The sequence below is a fragment of the Mytilus trossulus genome, chromosome 7 (assembly GCF_036588685.1).
Source record: "Mytilus trossulus isolate FHL-02 chromosome 7, PNRI_Mtr1.1.1.hap1, whole genome shotgun sequence".
NCBI classification, from domain to species: Eukaryota; Metazoa; Mollusca; class Bivalvia; order Mytilida; family Mytilidae; genus Mytilus; species Mytilus trossulus.
In genome coordinates, this window is record NC_086379.1 from 53,925,501 (window position 1) to 53,951,547 (window position 26,047).

General features: G+C 32.3%; 1 protein-coding gene across 1 annotated transcript in view; it reads right to left on the reverse strand.

Moving 5' to 3' along the window:
• Positions 1-342: 342 nt before the first annotated feature.
• Positions 343-26,047, reverse strand: part of LOC134726521 (sodium-coupled monocarboxylate transporter 1-like) — a 41,294-nt gene continuing 15,589 nt past the window's right edge. The window contains exons 3-16 of the mRNA XM_063590927.1: positions 23,174-23,239; positions 21,623-21,674; positions 20,832-20,899; positions 19,096-19,250; positions 16,149-16,289; positions 12,526-12,655; positions 11,626-11,714; positions 10,823-10,938; positions 8,787-8,854; positions 6,317-6,403; positions 4,509-4,726; positions 4,083-4,183; positions 2,721-2,839; positions 343-522 (exon numbers count right to left, since the gene is read on the reverse strand). Of these exons, the coding sequence (XP_063446997.1) occupies positions 343-522; positions 2,721-2,839; positions 4,083-4,183; positions 4,509-4,726; positions 6,317-6,403; positions 8,787-8,854; positions 10,823-10,938; positions 11,626-11,714; positions 12,526-12,655; positions 16,149-16,289; positions 19,096-19,250; positions 20,832-20,899; positions 21,623-21,674; positions 23,174-23,239 (1,590 nt within the window). The remainder of the gene's footprint in view (positions 523-2,720; positions 2,840-4,082; positions 4,184-4,508; positions 4,727-6,316; positions 6,404-8,786; positions 8,855-10,822; positions 10,939-11,625; positions 11,715-12,525; positions 12,656-16,148; positions 16,290-19,095; positions 19,251-20,831; positions 20,900-21,622; positions 21,675-23,173; positions 23,240-26,047) is intronic.

The window sequence follows — 26,047 nt, forward strand, 5'->3', positions numbered from 1 at the left end:
GCAATGTGATTTCTCAGAGTGAGGAGTTTTGAACAGCCAACATGAACGGTTGTCGTATCAGATCAGATATGTCAATTTCGAATTGAAACACATAAGTCTCATAATAAATGAATTAGAAACAGTATGTGCATCCTTTAAGAGTTTGAAAGTGTTATCAGTAAATTAAATAGATATCATGTATGTCAATTTTGATAAAGTTCATTATTCTGCAGTACTCAATATACGCATGTGCAAACAAATCTTATTTGATTTAGAACATAGATTTATTCACAAGGCGAAAGAAGCGTAATATATAATTATTTATGCACTCTTTATATAATAAATAAAATACATGTATATAATTCAGTAATGTTTTTCATTAGTTTTCCTGTTAAGCACCGTCTCTTTGTCATTTATTTTTTCACCAAGATTGACCGGTAATAGGGTTTCTCCTTCCTTTTCGTCATTTTTGTCGTCTACATTTAGCACAATATTTTGTGGTTCTTTAATCATTGTAGACAATGTATGCTGAATTTCAAATTTCTACAATAATTATGAAAAATTCAAGAAAAGAAACACACAATAACAGTGATTCATCAAAGCACTAAATCCTTGTATTTTAGTCTATATAGTGTTGTTTATAAAATGAGTTAACATTTACACTAATGTCTCGACACTAATAGTGAAGGGGATCAACAGACGGTTCTACCACCCTTCTTCAGATCTTTTAGTCTGGCGTACTAAATTATAATCCTGGTACCTTTGATAACTATTTACACCACTGGGTCGATACCACTGCTGGTGGACGTTTCGTCCCCGAGGGTATCACCAGCCCAGTAGTCAACACTTCGGTGTTGACATGAATATCAATAATGTGGTCATTTTTTATAAATTTCCTGTTTACTAAACTTTGAATTTTTCGAAAAACTAAGGATTTTTTTTATTCCAGGCATAGATTACCTTAGCCGTATTTGGCACAATTTTTGGGAATTTTGGATCCTCAATGCTCTTCAACTTTTTACTTGTTTGGCTTTATAAATATTTTGATATGAGCGTCACTGATGAGTCTTATATAGACGAAACGCGCGTCTGGCGTACTAAATTATAATCCTGGTACCTTTGATCCACCATTTTCTACATTTGAAAATGCCTGTACCAAGTCAGGAAAATATGACAGTTCTTGTCCATTCGTTTTTGATGCGTTTTGTTTTTTGATTTTGCCATGTGATTATGGACTTTCCAAATTGATTTTCCTCTGAGTTCAGTATTTTTGTGATTTTACTTTTTGATAACTATTATTCCTTATTTTTACAACTACCAGCTCTATGACTCTTCACTTTGCTACAGCGTAATCGATTTATGAATTTATAATGTCACTTTGGTAATTCCTAACTATTTCTTTTAAGTTCAACTTCTCCTTTCCTTACACTCTATGAAAATTATTTGAAAGTGAAAGTGGATATTGTTTAAATTATTTTTTTTATGATTTTTTTTTTAACTGGATGGAAGAAGGGAAATCGTCTGAAATTAAGAAATATAGATGCCTACACTGCAACAAGTGTATTACGATATTTTTCCACTCGAGACAGTTAAATTTTAGTATTTAAAGCGCGAGGCTTGCCGAGCTCTTTAAATAACTAAAATTTAAATGTCGAGTGATACACGAGTTATAGTGTAGGAATATGTTTCTCTAATGATTTTATCCTTCTTTTTCAAAGATTTTCAGAAACTTGTGTTCTTTACAAGCGACGTCATCAGACATGGTCGCCCTTTTTCATGACATCACAATAGGAAAATTCAGAAGAAAACAAAACATTTAGACGTCATAATCAAATTTCGAGTAATCATTTGCCGAGAACAGATATATACTGGTGAGGAGAAATATTTTTCTCACACCGGTCAGGAAATGTGAAAATAGCACAAAAGTTAGAGAATAGACCACTTTCGAGTTCATCCGTCACCGGAAAAAACTCGTCAATTATACGAGCCTTTATCACCGTCATTTGTGCGTTTAGGGGCGTCGTCACTTCCGTTCCAATGTTGAGCAAGTGGTTGGAAAACTATAATTCTATACTGTACGAATTATTCGGCAAATTGAATTCTCAAAATTAACAATCAGCCTTGCTGTCATTAGGGAATTGTCATTAAGTACCTACAGAACAACCATTATTTCTAGTTTATCCTGCACAATGACGATCACTAAGACGCTTGATGAACGTAAATAGAAGGCACTATCTGGTAAATGACGTCATAAGGCGCGTATAATTGACGAGTTTTTTCCGGTGACGGATGAACTCGAAAGTGGTCTATTGCATTTCTATCCGAAGTTAACTTATTTTCATTCTTTAAAGGTAGTATACGATTTTTACGTTTGTATTTGATTAATTGGTACTGCTTTGTGTTTATTATACAGCTACAAAAGGATATAATAAATTATCCAATGCAAATGTAATTGGAAATAATGTAAACATTTCTAGCTTTCATTTGATGCACAATTTGATACCATTAATTGTTTGTCCTAACGTTTTCTTTGTAAAAAAAATGAAGAATAGGGTAATCTTTGTTTTAAATTGAAATAATTTATATACACTGTAGTAGCTCTTCGACATTTTGCTTGTTTGGCTTCATAACTTTTTTGATCTGAGCGTCACTTATGAGTTTTAGGAAGACTAAACACGCGTCTAGCGTATTAAATTATAAGCCTGGTACCTTTGATAACTATTTATATAACTAAACCTTACGTTTTTGTGTACTATTCCAAATCGTAGAGGTTTAAGTATCTTTTCGGGTAGATATGGACATAGAACATCAAATATTGGACAAATGAATCGTGGATCAACAGACTTTGGGTCTGTATAACCTGTGATAATGAAAATAAGTTTATATATTTTAAAATCTATAACCTGTCACTTCAATAAAATCATGTACATGCTCACTATATATGATACTTTATGGACGAATTTGTCGATCATTCAAGAACTATCTTATCCTGCATCCGAAACACTTTCTACAAACAGGTCATATCATTTATTGACGTCAGAACATACATAATCCTGTAATCAGTAAACATTTTGAGCTTCTTTGTAACATGTATTTTAGCAGCGAATGAGATTATAACCCACTGTTGACCAGTGTACCTTATTTTTTTACGTTTTTACTTATGTCTGTTTGTTCTGTTAACGCATCGTTGACAAAACATTAGAATTCGACGCGACTGTGGGAGGCTTAGCTAGCTATAAAACCAGATTCAATTCATCATTTCCTACGTAAGAAAATGCCTGTACGAAGTCAGGATTATGACAGTTGTTATGCATTAGTTTGATATGTTTAAGCTTTTGATTTTGCCATTTGATCAGGGACTTTCAATTTTGAAGTTTCCTCAGGAGTACAGTATTTTTGTGATTTTACTTTTTACTTAACTAGAAGTATCTTCCAAAACATAGGATTTCTTGTGTCTAACTATTCCTTCGCCATCGTAAAAGAGTATGACTATTTTATTTTCCGAAATTGCTCTTTTAATCACCATATAATTTGACGGGAGTGATCCGTAGACTTCAAAATAAACCCTTATGCATTTGATATAAGTCATCATATAAATAACACAAAGCTGAGAGGTTGATAGAGCAGATTGGTACCCCGAGAAAATATTGTAAACCGCGGCGAAGACAATTCATTGTCCTTTAAATTATCGATTATTGATTGGGCTGGACGAGAGGGTAACATTCAAAAAAATTTAACCCTCTCAGCCATATCATTGAGTAAATTTACACCCTCGTATTAACCAATCAAAATAGCATTTTAACGTGAAGTATAATAAATGCATTTGTAACTATTAAACCATAATTAATAGAGACCCAATGTCTTTTGATTTCATTTCATTGGTCAAAAATCAATAAAATATGGTGAATGTCAAGGTCATTTTTGAATTTGGCATATTTTCTCATCTTTTTTAAAACTTTATAAGATATCACAACAAATTGTTTTACTAAATTGTAAAAGGCGACATGTCGTAACACGAAACTTTTGAAAGGGTATGTTGACATTTGATGTGAGTGCTCTGCCCTCCGACATTTAAAATAACGCTTACATATTTATTAACATACCTGTCATGAAACTGACAATTAGCCCCACCACTATGACTATTCCTGGTCCTAGAACATTATACCAAACAAATGACAGGTCGTACAGTGGAAAAATTGCATCACTGAAAAGAAAAAAATAAATATGTTTTTCATTTACTAAGCATCATTAGATATTTCATCAATATCTCTTAGTTTTTTTATTGGTCCTTAAAAGTACTTTTGCGCTAATTATTTTTAGCCTTTTATCGTTACATATGCTTTTTATCAAACAGAAAATATTAACAAAGTAGTCAGTGATTGATGATTTTGATTGCAGATATGCATGTCAATCAGAGGGAAATTTATCGGGATGTGTGCATGACATTGTTCTATAAACATTAAGCATTAATATCAAATCAAAAGGTCCTATGAAATCTCGTATTTCTTTAAACAGTCCAAACCTCAAACCTGTTGTTTGTCGGCTCTACCGCTGCTGTAGAATTGTATAGTGTATCTACCGATACTGTGAAGTTGTACATTGTGCTTGAGTAATTGCCAAAATCAGATGTGTAATTCATGCATCCTTCAGTAGACAGAGGAGATATTGGATATTTTTTATATAAAAATGAGCCAAGTCCAATCCAAAGCATCATAGCAATGCTTACAATAGTTCCAACAAAAGCTCCCTGAAAAATAACTAAAATATCTGCAATTCATTTTGATTAAAGAAATAAAAAAAACCTAAAGGAATTTTGATATCACTTTTGTCACTTGGCAATAAAATGAATGTCATATCCAAATCAATAGTTATCAAAAGTACCAGGATTATATTTTTTTACGCCAGACGCGCGTTTCGTCTACATAAGACTCATCAGTGACGCTCAGATCAAAATAGTTAAAAAGCCAAATAAATACAAAGTTGAAGAGCATTGAGGATCCAAAATTCCAAAAAGTTGTGCCAAATATGGCTAAGGTAATCTACTCCTGGGGTAAGAAAATCCTTAGTTTTTTCGAAAAATTCAAAGTTTTGAAAACAGAAAATTTATAAAAATGACCATATAATTGATGATACTCTTTATCACAGAACAACTGATATCACTCGTGTTACTGGACAGGTGATACTTAACTTATATAGCACAAACGTATTCATTTTTTTTTTATTTTCAATGCTGTAGTACTTGATATGTCTTTTTTCAAGAATTGAATCATTCACCACTGAATCTTTTGTAGCCGAAACGCGTCGACATACTTAAACTTAACGTTATATGATTGATTGATTGTTGGTTGCTTACCATTCAGTGGCAAATATTTCATGTTTCTCAAGGACGACAATTGCTGAACAATAAATACAATTAAATAGGTAGTAAAAACGCCGTTTGGTCAGAAAGACGGGTAAATATTGACTGCCACTTGAAAATGGCGGTATATTGGATAAGGACAAAAATGTTGTCTTGCCATTAGCCATCTACGAAACCCCCTAGAGTTGGTGCAAGTGTTCTAAACGTGCAGTGCAGATAGTGTCGCATTACGTTTACAATAGCAATCATATTTGACGTCCTCATTCTGATAAGATGTAAATCCATAGTTGTACACCTAGGACAACCTAGCATACACCCGCTTTTTAAACAGGTCAAGTGCCTGGCGGAAGAATATATGGTGACCATATCCTTAGTCATTTTCGTCAGTTGGGGTTTTTTTCTTTTTTAAATACGTTATTTGGTCTGATGGAACCACTGTAACAAGCGTTTTCAATAAAACGCCAGATATTCTTGGTTTTTTATAATATATTCTGGCCATACTGAAATGCAAACAGAGAAGGTTTGGATCCATTAAAACGTTTAATCCCGCTGCAAATGTTTGCATCTGTCCTAAGTCAGAAATCTGATATACAGTAGTTGTCGTTTGTTTATGTAATATATACGTGTTTCTCGTTTTGTTTATATAGATTAGAATGTTGGTTTTCCCGTTTGAATGGTTTTATACTAGTAATTTTGGGGCCCTTTATAGCTTGTTGTTCGGTGTGAGCCAAGGCTCCGTGTTGAAGGCCGTACTTTTACCTATAATGGTTTACTTTTTAAATTGTTATTTGGATGGAGAGTTGTCTCATTGGCACTCACACCACATTTTCCTATATCTATATACCGACGTTAGTGTATCAAATCCAATTTACAACACAAAGGTGTTTAAAAACTTGTAATACAAATTTGTTATTTTGCTGTTGGTTGGTTTTGATAACTCTTAAAATGTATATTATACGATACCAAATCGTGAAATACCTTAGTATTAGACCATGGGAAAATCATTCCTAAAGTTATCACACCACAAATAGGCGATCCCAAAATTCCAAACATGGATACAGCAGCCTGAAAGTATACATTTAAATGCGTAATAGTATCGCAAGGTCGGTAATTTAACATTAAATTCACACAAACAGGAACGGTCTCCGACGATCATATTTAAATCTAATAAAGACAAAAAATACATTTACTACCAACTTTCTCCTTAGTAATAAATCAATACTTGATTTTTACTGTGGATACATATTTTTTTTCGTGGAAATTAGATTTTGATTTTTTGTTGACACGGTATGGCCAATTTTAACTGCCTAGCACCTTACAAATCAGGATTAACAAACAAAAGAAACGAAAATTCGCATCACACGAATAAAAATAAAATTGAGAAAGAAAATGGGGAATGTGTCAAAGCGACAACGACCCGACCATAAAGCAGACAACATCAAGTATTCTGAGAGTATTGCATGGCAAAACATAGTGCCCTACCGGGTAAACATGTATTGTACAAGAACAAAATGCTAACGTTATGAAACTGTATAACAAATATCAAATCAATATCTTTCGAGAGTTAAAAAAAAAAGAGTAAAAAACTGATTATTTATGTTAATATTTTATTTTCGAGGACCATATAAACACTGCACAAAAAATCATCCAAACCGAACAAAAGTCTTGCTTCATATATAACATGTCATTGTTAAACCATATCCAAAATATCAAATTAAAATCTTCAAGCATGGCAAAAAACGTATGGAAAATCGTTTAGCGGGAATGACGAAAGTAGTGCACACCTATGGTATCCTTCTACTTTGAAATGAGAATATCAATTAATCACCTATGTATATTTTAAGGTAATTTAAGTTCTAGTGGGTCGCAACACAAGATTTCCAGCCTGATAGACAATACACATTTTTCCACTCGAGTTTATAAATATATATGAATAAAACATAAAATATTAATAAAAAGTAAAATCACAAAAATACTTAACTTAGAGGAAAATCAATTTTGAAAGTCCATAACGACATGGCAAAATTAAAATACAAAACGCATCAAAAAAGAATGGACAAGAACTGTCATATTCCTGACTTGGTACAGGCATTTTCAAATGTAGAAAATGGTGGATTAAACCTCGTTCTAATATAGCGCTATAAACCCTCTCACTTTGATGCCAGTCTCATCAAATTCCGTTGTATTTACAATGATGCTTTAACTAAAAAGACACAATAAATAAAATAGTCAAAATATGGGAGTAGCAGTCATCATTGTGTTACAACTTTAAAAGAAACAATTTATTAATAGAACACAAAAACATCTATTTACACACAAATTCATTGATTTGCGTGTCTGACGTCAGAACATTTTCATGTTTATACGTCACATGTATTTGTCGTTCAATGTACATACAAACAATTTAAAAATTTCACATAGGCAATGTTAGCATAAAGGGTTAAAAAATCAAAAGTATGTAAGAATAAATTTCAGAAATAGACCATGATTTAAAATAGTCCAAAAGTTATATATAAAATTTATAAGAATCCATAAATAGCTAATTCCACTACGCGATTAATGATTTTGACGTGTATGGTTCAACGCATTTTGTGATTCATAATGGAAATATATCATAATGACATGAAATAGAACAATATCATACTGACATGATCTTATAAAGTACAGAGTCACGTCATAAGAACCAAAGAAACACAAAAATTTGCATATACAAAACACACCACCAAAAAATTAAAAACAATACAAACACATTGACGGGATGTATAAGTACCGAGCCACGTCAAATATAACATAAAACAATCCAACAGAAAAAAGTGATATTATTAATAGAACAAATACAAACAAAAGAACAATAAAACACGTTGTGAAGATGAAAAACAATATCAGTTCGCAGATTCTATACATCAAGACCATCATGTATGTGAAGTTGATACGGAATATTTATCAACAAGATCTTGCTACCTTCCGATGAACTGTTTTAGATAAAGGACGAGACGTTCTTTGACATACCCCTGGTTCGTCAACTTTCTACTCTGACACTGATAAAAAACATTAAATTATACCGCTCCTTTGTTGAAGTTTTCTTCTTTTCAGCATTGAATAAACGTATTCATAAATCTTACATGTCTATATTAACATAGTACAAAACCAGGTTCAATCCACCATTTTCTGAATTTGAAAATGCTTGTACCAAGTCAGGAATATGACAGTTGTTGTTCATTCGTTTGATCATTTGATTTAACAATTTGATTAGGGACTGTCCGTTTTGAATTTTCCTCGGAGTTTAGTATTTTTGTGATTTTACTTTTTATGGTACAAAAGTCAAAATCAAATGTTCCACTTAATTTTAAAGGTTTTTCTGCAGTAAATGTCTAAGATTTCTGTTCAGTAACATAATCTGTTCATTTGTGTAGAATTAGAATTCAGAATCCTTTTCAATAACCATTACCTTGACAACGCCTCCCATAGCTGATGCTACGTATACAAAGAACAAACATACAATTCCAAGAACCAGTACTGAAATGTATAAGATATGTCTTTAAAAAATATAAAAGGAATTACTTTTCATTATATATTGTTTCCATTAAACATGTTAAATGAATACACTTCATGTATCAAAATTAATTAAATGTGCGGAACAGTGTACAAGAAAAAATGTTATAGTTGAATGAAATTAATTTTTGCACAATAAATACTACTGGCATGTACTAGGTCAGGAATATGACAGTTGTTATCAATTCGTTTGATGTGTTTGGACGTTTGATTTTTGCCTTTTGATTTTGGACTTTCCTTTTTGAATTTTCCTCGGAGTTCAGTATTTTTGTGTTTTTACTTTTTATGTTTACGTGCTTTCTGTTTTTCCAATTTATTTTTTTACATCGATCGTACATACAATCCTACAAATTTCATAGTGTTCCTAAATTCTTCCACTTACCAGAGCATTTGCATTATTCACGTATGATCGGATCGACGTATACGTATCGACAAGGTTTGTATAAAAGTGTTAGTGAGCCCAGACTTCAATCAAAACTAAATTATAATTAAATGCATCATAAAATATCTTCGTCGGGACGAACTTGACTGAATTTACCTTTTCCATTATATACGTGTTATACGATACGTCGATATGGATACACCAGCAAAAACGTGAATAATGTAAATAATTTAATTAAAAGTGTGAACGTTACCAGTACGCGTTTAATCGTTAGGCGACCAGTTACATGTTCCACTACGAAGATGTGATGGACAAACCCACGTTAATATTCATCAAAATAATCCCTTTTCCTCCGTTTGCGTACAGTTGGTAGAAAGGTTATGCGATATTAGATGTAGACTATGACATCCTTAAACAAACATAGAGCGTGTCAAAGAAATTACAATAGTAGTTCAAAGTAGTTCCATAGTCATTGATCGATTGAGAGAAAACAAATCTGGGTTACACACTTAAACTGAGGGAAACACATCAACTATAAAAGGAAAATACAGGAACACAGAAATGCAACAAACACAAATGTCAACATACATATTTTCAGCTCTACATTGAAATTGATATGGTGCAGCCTCATTTCAGTCTCTTTTTTTACCGACAGACAGGGTGATTCTTGGGATCTATTCAACCAGGGAAACACTCAATTTCCTAAACAACAGTAATGTATTGACAACAACCTTTAAGTCGTCGGCTTTGATTGAATATTTTGGACAAACGTATCAGACGTGTGTTCAAACGCCAACTTCTGTCTCAGTCATTGAACCATTTCAACTTAGCGCATTTTAGATTACCATTTTTTTTAATACGGTAAAAACGGAACTCGATATGATCCATTACAAGGAAATGCAGAATAGCGTTAGCTACAAAGAGTGGCCATATTACATTGTAGACACTGACTTGTAATAAGCATTCCCGTATTTTGATCCAATAACAGTTATCAGAGGTACAAGGCTTTAATTCAAAACGCCAGACGCGTGTTTCGTCTACATAAGACTCATCAGTGACACTCAGATCAAAATAATTAGAAAGCCAAACAAGTATAAAGTTGAAGCGCATTGAGGACCTAAAATACGAAAAGGTTTTATCAAGGACGGCCTGGGTACATATGTAATATGTGCCTGGGATAAGAAAGTAAGTAGTACGACTGATGTTATGTTGCTTCAAATCAATGTTCAGTAAACTGTATGATAATGAGTGTGTGAAATGTAAGCTTACAAATATCGAAGCATTTATGTAAACATTAAAAGTACACAGAATAAAATTTTGAAAGAAAAAATTACATGTATTTCTATTGTCATGCATAGTACACCTTATAGATGATGCAAGACAAGTTCAAATATAATGTTATATTTGACATTTGAATGTCATGAACACCTGAAGGATATTGTTTGATAGGTTGAGAAAACTTTACAAAGGCCAGTTGTATGCACATGGCTGATCATTCATTCTACTTTCAATTAAAGGTAGATGTCAAGCCTGGTTTTGTATTTAATCACCTATGAATTTTGAAATAATTGCTGCTCTTTTGTCTGTTAGAGTTGATGATACAAATGGCTTAATGATATCCTGTAGAAGTGCAGCAGACATTGCATTCAGACCAGACGACACAGTGCTGAAATTAGAAATGTTATATTATTTTATTATACACATTGCAAAAGAATATTACTTGACACAAAATATCATTCAATATAAATCTATTATTTTTTTTAATGAAAATGCTGAGTTAATGTATTTTAAAATTTGAGCGTATTAAAGCTAGAATTTGATTTCTATATTTGTAGTAACGACTTCGTTCAATTTTATATAAAGACTACAAGCATTTCAAACGGTTCTTTTTATAATATAAAAAAATATCAACGATACCAGGCTTATGATTATGACGCCAAACGCGCATTATGTCAGCATTACACTCGTCAGTGGCGCTCGAATTAAAGCAATTGCATGGTTATTCAAATGCGTGGCTGGTTTCGGGACTTTGTCAAACGCAGCTAAAAATGTTTAGTTTCTCTAGCATCGCGACTTTTATCTAAAATGTTCCTATTTAATGCTTGTTTTGATGCAGATTCGTTCGATTAATAAGTTGATATTGTTTATATTTATAAATAAAGGCAACAGTAGTATACCGCTGTTCAAACTCATAAATCCATGGACAAAAAACAAAATCGGGGTAACAAACTAAAAGCGAGGGAAACGCATTATCAGACGATAGATTTGGCGAATTTTAGTTCAATCCTACACTTAGTTTACTATTATTATTAACAATTGCAGCATATTCTTAATCTCACTAGTAGAAACGTACCTTAGTGCACCACTGAAGACAGCAGCAATAAAAATACCAGATACTCCAGGATAAATTCCCATTATGTCCATTACAAACAATGGTAATAACTAAAATTATACAAAACAAATATCAACATACTACACAATTTAATTGCTAGTTAAATTTTTATCATTTTGATTAAATTTTCGTTAACTGTAACTACGTTAAATTCAGGTTTTTTGGAATGGGAATGATTGAGATTTGTATGTATTGTCGAAATGCGCATCTGGTGCAACAAAATTGGTACCGTTGATTTTATTACTACCACTGGGTCGATGCCTCTGCAGGTGGACTAATAGTCCCCGAGGGTATCACCAGCCCAGTAGCCAGTACTTCGGTACTGGCATGAAAATACGGATTTTTTGTGTTATTGAAATTTGCTGTTACAAAATATTAGGAATTATTATAAATTAAGGAATGTATCTCCCTCATGCAAAGCTCTGATTCCTTTTACGAATTTGGCTATACTTTTTGGACCTTTTGGATTATAGCTCTTCATCTTTTATATAAACTTTGGTTTTCAAATATTTTGGCCACGAGCATCACTGAAGAGACATGTATTGTCGAAATGCGCATCTGGTGCAACAAAATTGGTACCGTTGATTTTATTCTGATATCTGATACATATATAAATGCATAATGATTTTCTTGAAAAACCAACTAATAATCTTGCACTTTTCTCCATTCTTTAAAAAAAAAATCATTTTTTCAAATATTAACCATATAGTGATTACCATAATGTAACTTTATGTGAGATCACTTAAAAGTGGATTATAGTTAATACACAATTTTTTTCTAAGGTGATAGAATCTAATGCTTCAAACATGTGAAAGTAAATTGGTTTTTTTAGTAGGCTTATATAATACTATAGTAGCTAACCTGGTCACCAGCTTTAATAGCTCCTGATGAAAGAGGGTCACAGGTATGATAGTAAGCAAACACTACCAGACCATTCAATCCTCCAACTATAAGTATCATCATTAGTCCAGGTACACTTATCCACAAAGCCCTGTTATAAATATTGATTGCAAAGTCTTAGCAGTCTAAATAAGTCAAATTCTTATAAAACATTATCTTATTTAGTAAAAAGTAAAATCACAAAAATACTGAACTTAGAGGAAAATCAATTCGGAAAGTCCGTAATCACATGGCAAAATCACAGGCGCTTGGGTCTATGATATAGATTTTTTTTTTTATAATATCACTTTGTTATTTTCCTACGTACTTGGAGAGATGTTCCGAAAAAGCCCGGGAAAATATTATTTCCCTTTAACAAAAGTTCGGGAAAAAAAATCAACTTCCGGGCACGTAAATTTGAAATTAGTCAAAATAGTTAAAATCTTTTTATTATATGCAAGAGATGGACTAAAAATGTTACGAACAATACCAATTTGATAAATATCAACGATGTGTGCGATCTGACGACAAGGAAGGCACGTTTTCCCAGAGAAATCGTTGGGGAATCCAGGTAGGTCAATCTATTTATTTATAGATAGCAGAAAAATGGCGTCGAGTTAGTTGCCTTTTTAGCTCACCTGGCCCAAAGCTTTTCTCATCACTTGGCGTCCGGCGTTAGCTTTTACAAAAATCTTCTCCTCTGAAACTACTGGGCCAAATCAAACCAAACTTGGCCACAATCATCATTGGGGTATCTAGTTTAAAAAATGTGTGGCGTGACCCGGTCATCCAACCAACATGGCCGCCACGGCTAAAAATAGAACATAGGGGTAAAATGCAGTTTTTGGCTTATAACTCAAAAACCAAAGCATTTAAAGGAAATCTGACATGGGTTAAAAATGTTTATCAGGTCAAGATCTATCTGCCCTGAAATTTTCAGATGAATCGGTTAACCTGTTGTTGGGTTGCTGCCCCTGAATTGGTAATTTTGAGGAAATTTTGCTGTTTTTGGTTATTATCTTGAATATTATTATAGATAGAGATAAACTGTAAACAGTAATAATGTTCAGCAAAGTTAGATTTACAAATAAGTCAACATGACCGAAATGGTCAGTTAACCCCTTTAGGAGTTATTGCCCTTTATAGTCAATTTTTAACCATTTTTCATAAATCTAAGTAATTGTTTACAAAAATCTTCTCCTCTGAAACTACTGAGCCAAATTAATCCAAACTTGGCCACAATCATCTTTGGGGTATCTAGTTTAAAAAATGTTTGGCGTGACCCGGTCAACCAACCAAGATGGCCGCCACGGCTAAAAATAGAACATAGGGGTAAAATGCAGTTTTTGGCTTATAACTCAAAAACCAAAGCATTTTGAGGAAATTTGACAGGGAGAAAAATGTTTATCAGGTCAATATCTATCTGCCCTGAAATTTTCAGATGAATTGGACAATCGGTTGTTGGCTTGCTGCCCTCCAATTGGTAATTTTTAAAGAAATTTTGCCGTTTTTGGTTATTATCTTGAATACTATTATAGATAGAGATAAACTGTAAACAGCAATAATGTTCAGCAAAGTAAGATCTACAAATAAGTCAATATGACCTAAATGGTCAATTGACCCCTTAAGGAGTTATTGCCCTTTATAGTCAATTTTTAACAATTTTCATTAATTCGGTAAATTTATGTAAATTTTTACCAAATATTTTTCTCTGTTACTAATGGGCAAGGTTCATTATAGATATAATTGTAAGAAGCAAGAACGTTCAGTAAAGTAAGAACTTCAAACACATCACCATCACCAAAATACAATTTTGTCATGAATCCATTTGTGTAAAAATATTAGAAATTATTATAAATTAAGGAATGTATCTCCCTCATGCAAAGCTCTGATTCCTTTCACGAATTTGACTATACTTTTTGGACCTTTAGGATTATAGCTCTTCCATCTTTTATATAAGCTTTGGATTTCAAATATTTTGGCCACGAGCATCACTGAAGAGACATGTTTTGTCGAAATGCGCATCTGGTGCAACAAAATTGGTACCGTTGATTTTTATTGTGTCCTTTGTTTAATATGCACATAGACCAAGGTGAGCGACACAGGCTCTTTAGAGCCTCTAGTTGTTTCTTAGTATGGATAGTAAATTTTGGTATTTTCTCTGGGTCGTTTAAATCAATCAAAACTAGGTGAGACATGCACAGAAGTGATACATATGTATTATAAATATAGAAAATTGAATATTTTAATAATAAAAAAAAAAATCTATATCATAGACCCAAGCGCCTGTGGGCAAAATTAAATAAAAAACATCACAATCACATAAAAAACGAATGGACAAAAACTGTCATATTCCTGACTTGGTACAGGCATTTTCAAATTTAGAAAATGGTGAATATATGGGCAACACACAAATTAAACTGGTTGAGTTCAGGCACAGTCTTAGTATGGTGATACTGAAACGCATCATATTTGTTATTTCTAATTTCTAGCACTAGATTAATAACGACAACAGTAGTACGCCGCTCATCAAGAGTCATAAATCCCTTGAGAGAAAATAAATATTGGTTACAGGTAAAACCGAGGTAAACACGTCTACTGTTAGATACCACACTTGATGAACTTCTATTCCCATGCTAGATCACCAGCTTAGTAGTACGCATCATAGGATAATAATACCGAATATTGCATAAAATAAATTTATCGTTTTCCGAAACAGAGTCAGAATTGGTTTTATGTTTATGACGTTATATTATAGAATGTGTTGTATTCTAAAAGTTGGAAGAAATGGATAACAAATGACTTGTATTTATAGTCCCACGCCTGCATAAAATACTGCATAGGCTTTTCATTTCAAGATTTTGTTCAGCTACAGTAATTATAGGACACCTACAATTGGAATAAAGAATAATTCATAGGTTCATATGACCTTCTACTATTGTTCAGTTATCAACGTTAACATTTCTTGATGATTGAATACTGGTTGCTTGTGATTAAAGTCAAATATTTCATGGATATATAAGAACACAGGAAAAATTAATCTGGGGTGAATGATGGGACATTTGGACTGACAGTGGCAAATGTTGCATCTTAGATAGGGTCAGAATGTTTACAATCTAACATGCTGCCAATTTAACAAGCGACCCTTCACAGAGTTACGACTCGAGTTATTTATATAACGTGGAAAGAAAGAGCGTGGTCAACTACACGAAACATTGGATTCAAAGTACCTATCAAAACAGGAGTCAACTTTGTATTTATACATTCCCCACAGCCATACAACAGGTGTATCCGTGAAGAGATCAAGGGCTGTGTTACTCAATTTTGAACATATTTTACGTATTTTCATATTTGTCCATCTGACCGACAGAGATTAATGGACTTTCGTTCCAATTTGATAATTTCATGTTTCATTAATTAATACGTGGCATCATTACATATAAGTTTAATAATCGAAATAAATTACCAAACGGAGGTGTATATTAGTTTGATTAGAATAAGTTATTTTGTAAATACAATATAAAGATGGCGTCTTAAAATCCAGAAATTGACTGTGCTTTACATCTTCGTACCATACATTCACCGTTACATAAAAGTTACCTTACCTTTGGGAGTTTTTAAGTGTAGGACATGTCAGCGTTCTTTGTACCATTGCCTGATTGGTTCCGAACAGAATAGTCCACATAAATGTTTGACCAATAACAGCACCCCATACAGTATACCGTGTTGACATACTGAAGCTAAAACTGCATATTTTAAAAATATTAAATTGCATTTTGATGGATAATTTGTTCCCAGTTGGCATCGGGTATTGCATCAAATTAAACAGAATTGTAAATTTAAAAAATCTGATTTCATCGCTTCATGTATTACTTTGTAGTTTTGACTTGTGTGATCTGGCTTTACTTCCTACACCAATATTTAATAAAATAACATAAGACGTTTCTTTATCTAAGCATAAACACCAACGAGTGTTGACATGAATATCAATTATATGGTCATTTTTATAAATTTTCTGTTTACAAAACTTTGAACTTTTCGAAAAACTAAGGATTTTCTTACCCCAGGAGTAGATTACCTTAGCCGTATTTGGCACAACTTTTTGGAATTTTTGGTCCTCTATGCTCTTCAACTTTGTATATGTTTTGGCTTTTTCACTATTTTGATCTGAGCGTCACTGATGAGTCTTATGTAGACGAAACGCGCGTCTGGCGTATGAAATTATAATCCTGGTACTTTTGATAACTATTATTATTTGTTTCATCAGTATCATTTGGTTCATGCCTCTGCTATTATTGGGGAAATGAGCATTTGCTCCATATAAATTGGTATAGTGAATTATTATACTCTAATACGTCCAATATATCTGCAAGTGTACTGATAGTCACAGTAGCCAGTATGTCGGCACTGGTATGATGACAAGAATATTGTTTGAATGACATTTTCTGTGCTTGATTTTTACTAGCACTCACGCAAATTAAATCTCTTATTTTATTAGTTATAACAGATCTACGACATTTTAATAAGCTATCAAATTATAATCTTGATACTATTGATATCCCTGGGCCAACCTTCCAATTTCGTCTCCGAGAGCATTTTCAACCACGTTATCAGCACTTCTGTGTTTACATTAAATTTAACTGCTACGATCAAGCCTTTTATTTACTGTTTATATTAGTCATATTGACATCTTTTGGGGTTTTATATTTTAGTAGGCATCTGTTCAAGCGCGACTGATGTATAATACGTCTGGCATACCAAAGAAAAACCTTTGTATCTTTGAAAAATTTTAGGTATGCTTTAAAGAGCGTAGCTAAGCTACAGTTTTATTGGTCGTGAGCTCTGAACTATATATTATTGTCATTTATCTTGTTTGCTAGCATTTCAAAAGTAAGGCAGAGCAAGTAATAAATATGACCGTATGTAATCCTTCGTTTGAAGTGTTTTCAATGTGTTATTGGACGTAACATTTTGACTTTTCCTTGGAGTTATGTCCCTTTTCAATATTAAATATATTCTGATCTCATTATAACACATAAGAGTATATTCTTATCACATTCTCAATCAAAGTAGTGTAAACTCCTATTGCATGAACACGCAATTGTTGTGAATATGTAAATAAACTCATCATAGAGACCAGGACTAAATTTTGCATTTACGCCAGACGCGCGTTTCGTCTACAAAAGACTCATCAGTGACGCTCGAATCCAAAAAAGTTAAAAAGGCCAAATAAAGTACAAAGTTAAAAAGCATTGAGGACCCAAATTCCTATAAATTTTCCCAAATCCAGCTAAGGTAATGTATGCCTGAGCTAGAAAGCCTTAGTATTTCAAAAATTCATATGTTTTTAAACAGTTAATTTTTAAATATAAGCATATCAATGATAATTCATGTAAGCCATATTTGTCACTGGTTATTATATTTAGGAAATAATTCACGGGGGCTTGAATATATCGTTATTTTACCACGGGTTGGCCCTTTATGACAAATATTTTACCCTGAGCGATAGCGAGGGGTAAAATGTCGGCATAAAGGGACAACCCGTGGTAAAATCTAGATATATTCAAGCCCCCATGAATTATTTCGATTCTAATAGGACAAATACGGCAACTGTTTTGGATCGAAGCGCTCTATGTGGAGGCCATTATTTGCCGTTCTCATAAATTAACGCACTTTTAGATTGGCGTAAAAGAACGGAGCAAACAGAAATAGTGTCATGCTAAAACTATTCACAAAACTTATTTAGATAGATTTGGATGAATTTATTTTAATGATAATTAATTTATATGTCTTCTATGTATAAAAAAATGGGCTTATACCACATTTTAGCATCGTTTGTTGACGTTTCCTTGTTGTGATGATTTTCGGTATCAGAAGCGTGTATTTTCCCGTAAAATGCTTAAATTATAACGTCATCATTCTATGACGTCGGGTACTTCATTCATAAAAAAAAATATGACGTGGGAGTACGATCGGAACAGCCAATGCAATATATTCATATTTTACCACGGGTGTGCACTCAAAGCGTTTGAAGGACGTCATGTTAGAATTAAAGTATATTCCTTCATTTTGGCAAAAGTGTATTTTCGATCATGAATTTCATTGTATCGGTAATATAGTCCTTAAAATACTTTTTTGTGCGGAACCAAATAAATGTGTTCAAATATTAGCTTTGCGAAGTTATGTCTTGCTAACACAATGTTATGTATTATATAAAGACAATTTTTTATTTATTATTAGCCCTTATCTGAACGTTTCATCAAATCATAGACAAAAGAGAGACGAAAGATACCAAAGGGACAGTCAAACTTACGTTCCAGGTGTTTAAACAGAGACAAACATGCCAGATTTAAACTTTGGAATATTTTTAGTTATCATGCTGATAGTATTACACCATATACTCCAAACAACGTTTGTAGCATAGGTTTTGAAGAGATACAATTCTAAGAGGGAGTAGGAGTTCATTGAATATATTCTACCCACAATTGTTAACACGTTACGAATATGCCTACAACTTCGTTAATATTTTGTATATTTTAATAACTTATTTACTCAGTAAAATTTATTCTTCTATATTCATCTGCAATTTTCCAAACTGCTGACATCCCACCAACTTTCACTGAACCCAAAATAAGGGTTACCACGATACCTGTTAGCATGAGCACAGCTTGAAAACTGTCGGTCCATAAAACTGCTTTCATACCTCCCTAAAAAGACGTGAAATTCATAGTTTTATTTAATTCGGAAATTGTTTGTTTTAATCTGAAACCTGTTTCTTTATCTGTTCTTGTGTCAAAAAAGAAGGTGTGGTTTGATTTCCAATGAGACTAATTCTTATAAGTGACCAAATGACACAGATTTTAACAACTATAGGTCACCACACGGCCGTCAAGAATGCGCAAAGCCATATGCTTATTACAATGTTACACAAGTTGTATGTTTTTAGTTGTATGATCTATTTTTTTATAATTCAGAAAAGGAAAGAGACATGTAAAACAAATTTCAATTAACGCATCAAAACCCCGTAGACTGGAAGCAGCAAATGTGTTGTTAACAAACGTTAAGTTGTTTTAAAATTCTACCGATTTCAGTGTACATTATACTTTTTTCTAACATATATTTTTAGTCTATGTGTTTATTCACAGAATAACCAAAAACCCGTAATTATCATACTATTGGTTTCGATAGCTATAAAACCAGTTTAACTCATAATTTTCGTTGGGAACGCCTGTACCAAATCAGAAATATGACAGTTGTTTTCTATTTGTTCTGTTTGTTGATATTTTCTACCGTTTGATTTTGTCAGTTTAAGTGGACGTACCTTTATTTAATTTACCTTTGAGTTCAATGTTTTTATTATACTTTTTACTTGATTGTTGAAGAAGAGGCAGCCTGAATTTAATTTAGAAATAATATTCAAGGAAATCAAAATGAATGTAATTTGTAAACAATAGGAAGACCGAGGTACATTCGGTAAACATTTGCCTTCGGGGGTTTATATTTAAAAAATACCAAGTTCTTTCATGTATTATACGTCTACACAATTGGCACTAGCACTTATAAAATAATCTATTCAAGTAAACTCCGTATAATAATCTAAAAACTATTCCTACTTAAATATTGTTCCTTATAAATGCAATGTAACATCAGAGTAAACTGTACCTATGAAGTTTCTCAAAAGACTTCCTTACAAATTGTCTTAAATCACTGTATATTGCATGCGATACTGAAATACAGCATTGCTCTCTGATTTATGTATATGTACCTTAGCTGAATAAAAGGAACATGTAATTTACAATGACTTATAGTTATCAAAGGTACCAGGATAATAACTTAGTACGCCAGACGCGCGTTTCGTCTACATAAGACTCATCAGTGACGCTCATATCAAAATTTTTATTAAGCAAGTTAAAGGTTGAAGAACATTGAGGATCCAACATTCCCAAAAAGTTGTGCTAAAATACGGCTTAGGTTATTTATCTATGATAAAAAAAATCCTCAGTTTTTCGAAATACTCAAAGTTTGTAAACAGGAAATTTGTAAAAATTACTACATTATTGATTTTAACTAACATTTACTCTTTGTTCCAATACTATGACTGACATCAACTCTTTTTTTTGGGGCATAACTATGACTAATTAACATTAAGTCATTGTTTTAATAATATGACTAACTTTTTTTTTCAATTATATGAGTAACATTTACTCTGTTTCAATACTTTGAATATCAATGTATATCCACTTCTTAATTCTAACGGGTTACACTACTTTTTGTATATTTATACTTACAATGGATGTATATATTATGCAAACAATCCCAGCAGACAATATAGTTCCCCACAGCGAAAGTCCAGTTACTGTCATCAGAATAGAATTATTAAAACAAAAACAAAACTTCGCAGTAAGATTAAACGTTGTTTTAACTGTTGAATTATGTTTAACTGTTGAAAATAATAAAACGAAGATAATACGAGAAGATCAATGTATTAATCACATCTGCACTAATATATACTATACCTTTCAACCTTCATTTTACGTGCTAGATGTGGTGCGTTAACGAGTTAAACTGTCCCTTTTGTATCTTTCGTCCCTCTTTTACATTCTTCAGTTTTTTTCTCTTTTTTTCATCTATGATAATTTTATTGGCAGAATGCGCAAGTTTATATATATACGTTTCAATTTAAGAGGTGTAACTGATTATTTTAATTTTGCATGTGTCCTTAGAGCTTTTTTGGATTTATCTTTACCTGGAACGCTCAAAGACGAAGATATGAAAGTCAATGTTGTATATGAACAGTGCTACATAATAAAAAAAAATGGATCTAAAGATAATAGCCAAATCCATCTGTCTCACAGTGTAATCCTATGAAAACAATCCGCAATTATGATTTAAATCACACAATTAATTGATGGTTATCAAAATGAAACAAATAAAAGCCTATAAATATTCCATTATGTTACATTAACTTAGTATTTATTCGAAGTAAATGTACGTCTCATATAATTAACGTCGTCAACTACGTACAGTAGTATGTTAAAATATTAAATCTTCTTAATTATATAGTGAAATACATAGTTACCTGCATTAAATGCTAAAGCTGGAGCATATAAAACGATTGCCATATACATTATCTGAAAAAATAAGACAATTTAAAGAAGTAAAACATATGGATTTACTATGACCAAAACACTTTTAAACGAAATATAATCTCTTTAGAGGAGGTTATAAGAAAGGCCGGGTGTGTAGCTCTGAGGAATTCGGTTTTAAATCAAGTAGCGTCGATCATAAAAAGTTTATGCATTATGGAACTCCTCTCTATTTTAGAGAAAAGGGCATGTCAAATTAGTGTGAAGTGGTGTTGGCCGTTTTGTATTTGTTCATAAAATGCATTGGAAACGTCATGAGTGTAAATGCAAATTAATAATAAATTTGTACAAAAATCGAGTGAAAGTCACAGACAAAAACTCAACGACACAAAGCTGGACGATATTTTATAGTTCAATAACGGTCTACAAAAGTATGATGACACCTCGAACTTTTAAATAGTCGAATTCGCCTTTAGAAAAGCTTTGATTAAAAAGCTTCACTCGATATAGAAATTAGTCAAGTGGACACTTAATAACTTGGATATAATTTTATTAATTATATTGGTAAGTTCTTTGCAGTATTTATTTTAAATGAAATGGTTCTGATTAAACAAATTTAAAAAAATGACATAATGTCATGTGTTTATCCTTCAGTCCGTGGCCATACGCATGTAGACTTTCCTAAATTTAATGTTATTACTACCACTGGGTTAATGCATCTGCTGGTGGACTATGCTAATGCGGCGTAAAGCAACCAACAATCAATCAATCAATCAATTAGTCCCGAGTGTATCAGTAGCCAGTACTTCGGTACTAGCATGAAACATACGGACGCGTTTTGTGTTATAAAAATTTGCTTTAACAATATGTTAGAAATTATAATAAATTAATCAATGTATCTCCCTCATGCAAAGCTCTGATTCTTTTCACGGATTTGCCTATACTTTTTTTACCTTTTGGATTATAGGTCAATTTTCTTATGAAGACTTCATATTTTGTATAATTGACAAATTGAGGGTATACAGCTCAAATGATCAAATACCAACCATTTAAGAAGATACTTTTGTGAAAAATCCTGGTACTTTATGCAAAACTAGAAAGCAAGAAGTAGATAAATAGGTACTAAATTTGCAAAACACTGTATAGCTAAACATATAATTACTGGTTGGCGTTAGAAAAACTATCAAATATGGCGTTTATAAATACGATCTAAGCTTGGATGTCAATGTGTTTTGATAACTTCTTTAATTAAATGTTGTTTACTTTCTCAATTAAATATTTTTGAGATTTATCATTTATCAAATATGAATGCATTAGTTAAACTTTTATATATAATATTTCCATTCATCTAACGAGCGATTTTGAAATCACAAGGGAAGACATGTCACATTAACACCACACGTAATTTTTACTAAGAGCAGAACAGTGTATGTAATGTGTCGTGGTAGGTTATAAAACAGCAACTTCCGCTATCACTTTGGAGGTGAAAATCCCGCGAGCTCAACCAAACATACAAACGAGTATGATGCAAAGGTGAAACTTACCATGTAGACACAAAAACAAATGGTGACTAATATTCTAACACTCTTGCTAAATCGTAGTTCCAGATACTGAAAAAGAAAGTTACTAACATATTAAACATAAATTAAAATACTGGACGATAGCATGTACTTATGACTTTGTGTAAATCAGATGCAATGGAGTAACTTACTTTTCATTATTGTTGGGATTTACGAGAGTTAGCAATCATTTTTAATTTTGAACATTTTGGGATTGCTTTTCAAGAGTTTTTAGACTTTTAAGCGTTCAAAATTAAAACATGTGTAGACGTTCATTATCATCTTTCTGCGTTTTTCTACTGAAACCCTATCTACTGACTTACGATTTAAAATTTCTACAGTCCACACTATTTTATTTAATTTTTGTAACAATTTCTGTATGCAGACAATGGGCAAATCATGCGATCTTAACACACTCGCAGTGTACTTAGAAAAATTCCTAAACAAAACTTTTTGTAAAAATAAACGAGCAAAGCCTTGACTTAGTAAAGGTATTTATCACATAAAAATAATTGTTCTAATGTTTTTAATTGATACCATTTATTAATTATTAGAATTTTTTTTATATCATTTAAATTACAGCCGACAAGATTCAGAAAATAAGATAATGACCTCATGATCATATTTAGAAACAGGTAATCACCAACGTTGCAAGTTATGAGAGAAGTGATTCAGGTGGAAATGACATTTATAAAAGTGAATGGCCAATGTTAATACATATGGATAAATGACTTAGACCACATGTAAATAACCTCTGGACATATCACAAGGAAATAAATAACAAATATGATAGTTATAAGAGAAGTGGGTCAGGTCCAAATGACATTTACGAAGTCCGTTGCACTCATTCCACATCTGCTGTTATCTATTTAACAAAATTTTCCCCAGATTTTGGAGTAAGGAGAAAATTGCCCAAATACATTTTAATACTCTCTTTATCTGTTTCTTAACGTTTTGCTGTGATTGAAATAAAGGTTGAAAAGGGAGAATACTTTTTTCATTATAGCCAGTTTTCAACGGTACTAGGATTATAACATAATACTTCAGACGCGCGTTTCGTCTACATAAGACTTATCAGTGATGCTCAGATCAATATAGTTATAGCCAAACAAGTACAAAGTTAAAGAGCATTGAGGACATTATAGACCTTATAATATCTCATGCATACACACAGCGATTAAAAAAGTGCAATTTCTCATTCATAGATCTATATTAAATTGTTATTATGTACTTTTTCCATACTTCTAGTAGGAGAGGGTTAAACACTGACAAACATATTTTACCCTGCCACATTTGTGCCTGTCCCAAGTCAGAAGCCTGTATCTCAGCACTTGTTGGATGTCGATGTCTATATATTTCTTTTTTTGTTAATGGAATTGTTGTACAATATACAGGTCGTTACTTTTATCAATTGTATTGTCATATATATTTCAGGTCGAGTCCTTTAAAGGCGACCATACGGTATGGGTGTTTTCCATTGTTGAAGGCCGTACGCCTTCTTATATTGGCTAACATTCAATTCTTTTCGATATATGTCTTATAACAGATTTATTCTGATTCGTAAATGCATTTTGAATAATTTACAAACTGCCACGTTTATTTCTGTTTTCTTTAACATTAACATTCCGTTTTAATTAGAGAAGACGAAATAATGTATGCCTGACCTAAATAAATGGCCTGGTCACAACGGTTCCGATACCAGCAATAAGCATGTCATATTCATCATTTTGTATATATTGTTTTAATATATTATACGAAATTACAAGTTTAGACAAGATAGACAACCGCAGAATCGAAAAACATGAAAGTGCGTGACCTAATGTCATTTCTTTAAAATTTGAATATGAAAGCTTCTGTTTTATAAGGGTAGATATGGTGATTTTTTCAGAGACAAGTTTCTCTCAACAACATGCATTAAATAATCACCTATGCTTTGCTTCGTAGTGACTAAGGAGTAATTGGAGGATTTTGAAAATGAGTGGACTGGACTGGCCTGGTGGGAACAAAAAACTAAATACTAGTAACTTTTTCAAGACGGAATAAAAAATGAATATTCTGTAACAAAGAAATGAAGGATTCAAATGTGTATATCTAAAAGTAATACTAGAAGTAGTATATGTGTTGTCGTTGGTTGCAGTATTTCTGTGTTCTGTTATTTCGGGTTTTTTTTCTAATAGTTGTTGTGTTTCCCTTGGTTTTAGTCTGTAACCCGGATTTGTTTTCTCTCAATCGATTCATTTTGAATAGAGGTATACTACTGTTGCCTTAATACATACCACTTTTCAATAGTCGTTATTTCGATTAAGCAAACCCAAATCCGGGTAACAAATTATTTTTAAAAAAAAACACGTCAAGTATAAGAAAACAATAGAAAGACTGTTTCTACAACAAAAGCCAATATGCATAGAAACGGACTGTAGATAAAAACTACCATATGCTTAACTAGGTATAGGTAACTTTTAGAAAAAAACAAATAGTGGGCTATAACTAGTTTTGTGGCTAACCAAACCTCACGCGTATATGCCAATGTTAACAATATTACATAATGATAGATCTACGTTACAGGAATACAATAAACAAACGCAGCACAGATAAATAAACAAATAATATAATAGTACATTACAATACGTAAACCGCAGAAAGACAGGACACTACAAACGAAATATGAATTGCGCCTCTCATAAATGGTTCAACGTCACAAACAGTGACGTATGTTATGTGACGTTTATGTAATCACAGGTGAATTAAAAAAAAAAAGGATTTGTTATATTTAGATTCGTAAGATTATTGTTATATTCAGTTTGAAATGGTGTCATTTTATGTATAGACATAGGAACACCATTATCTACAAAATATAAC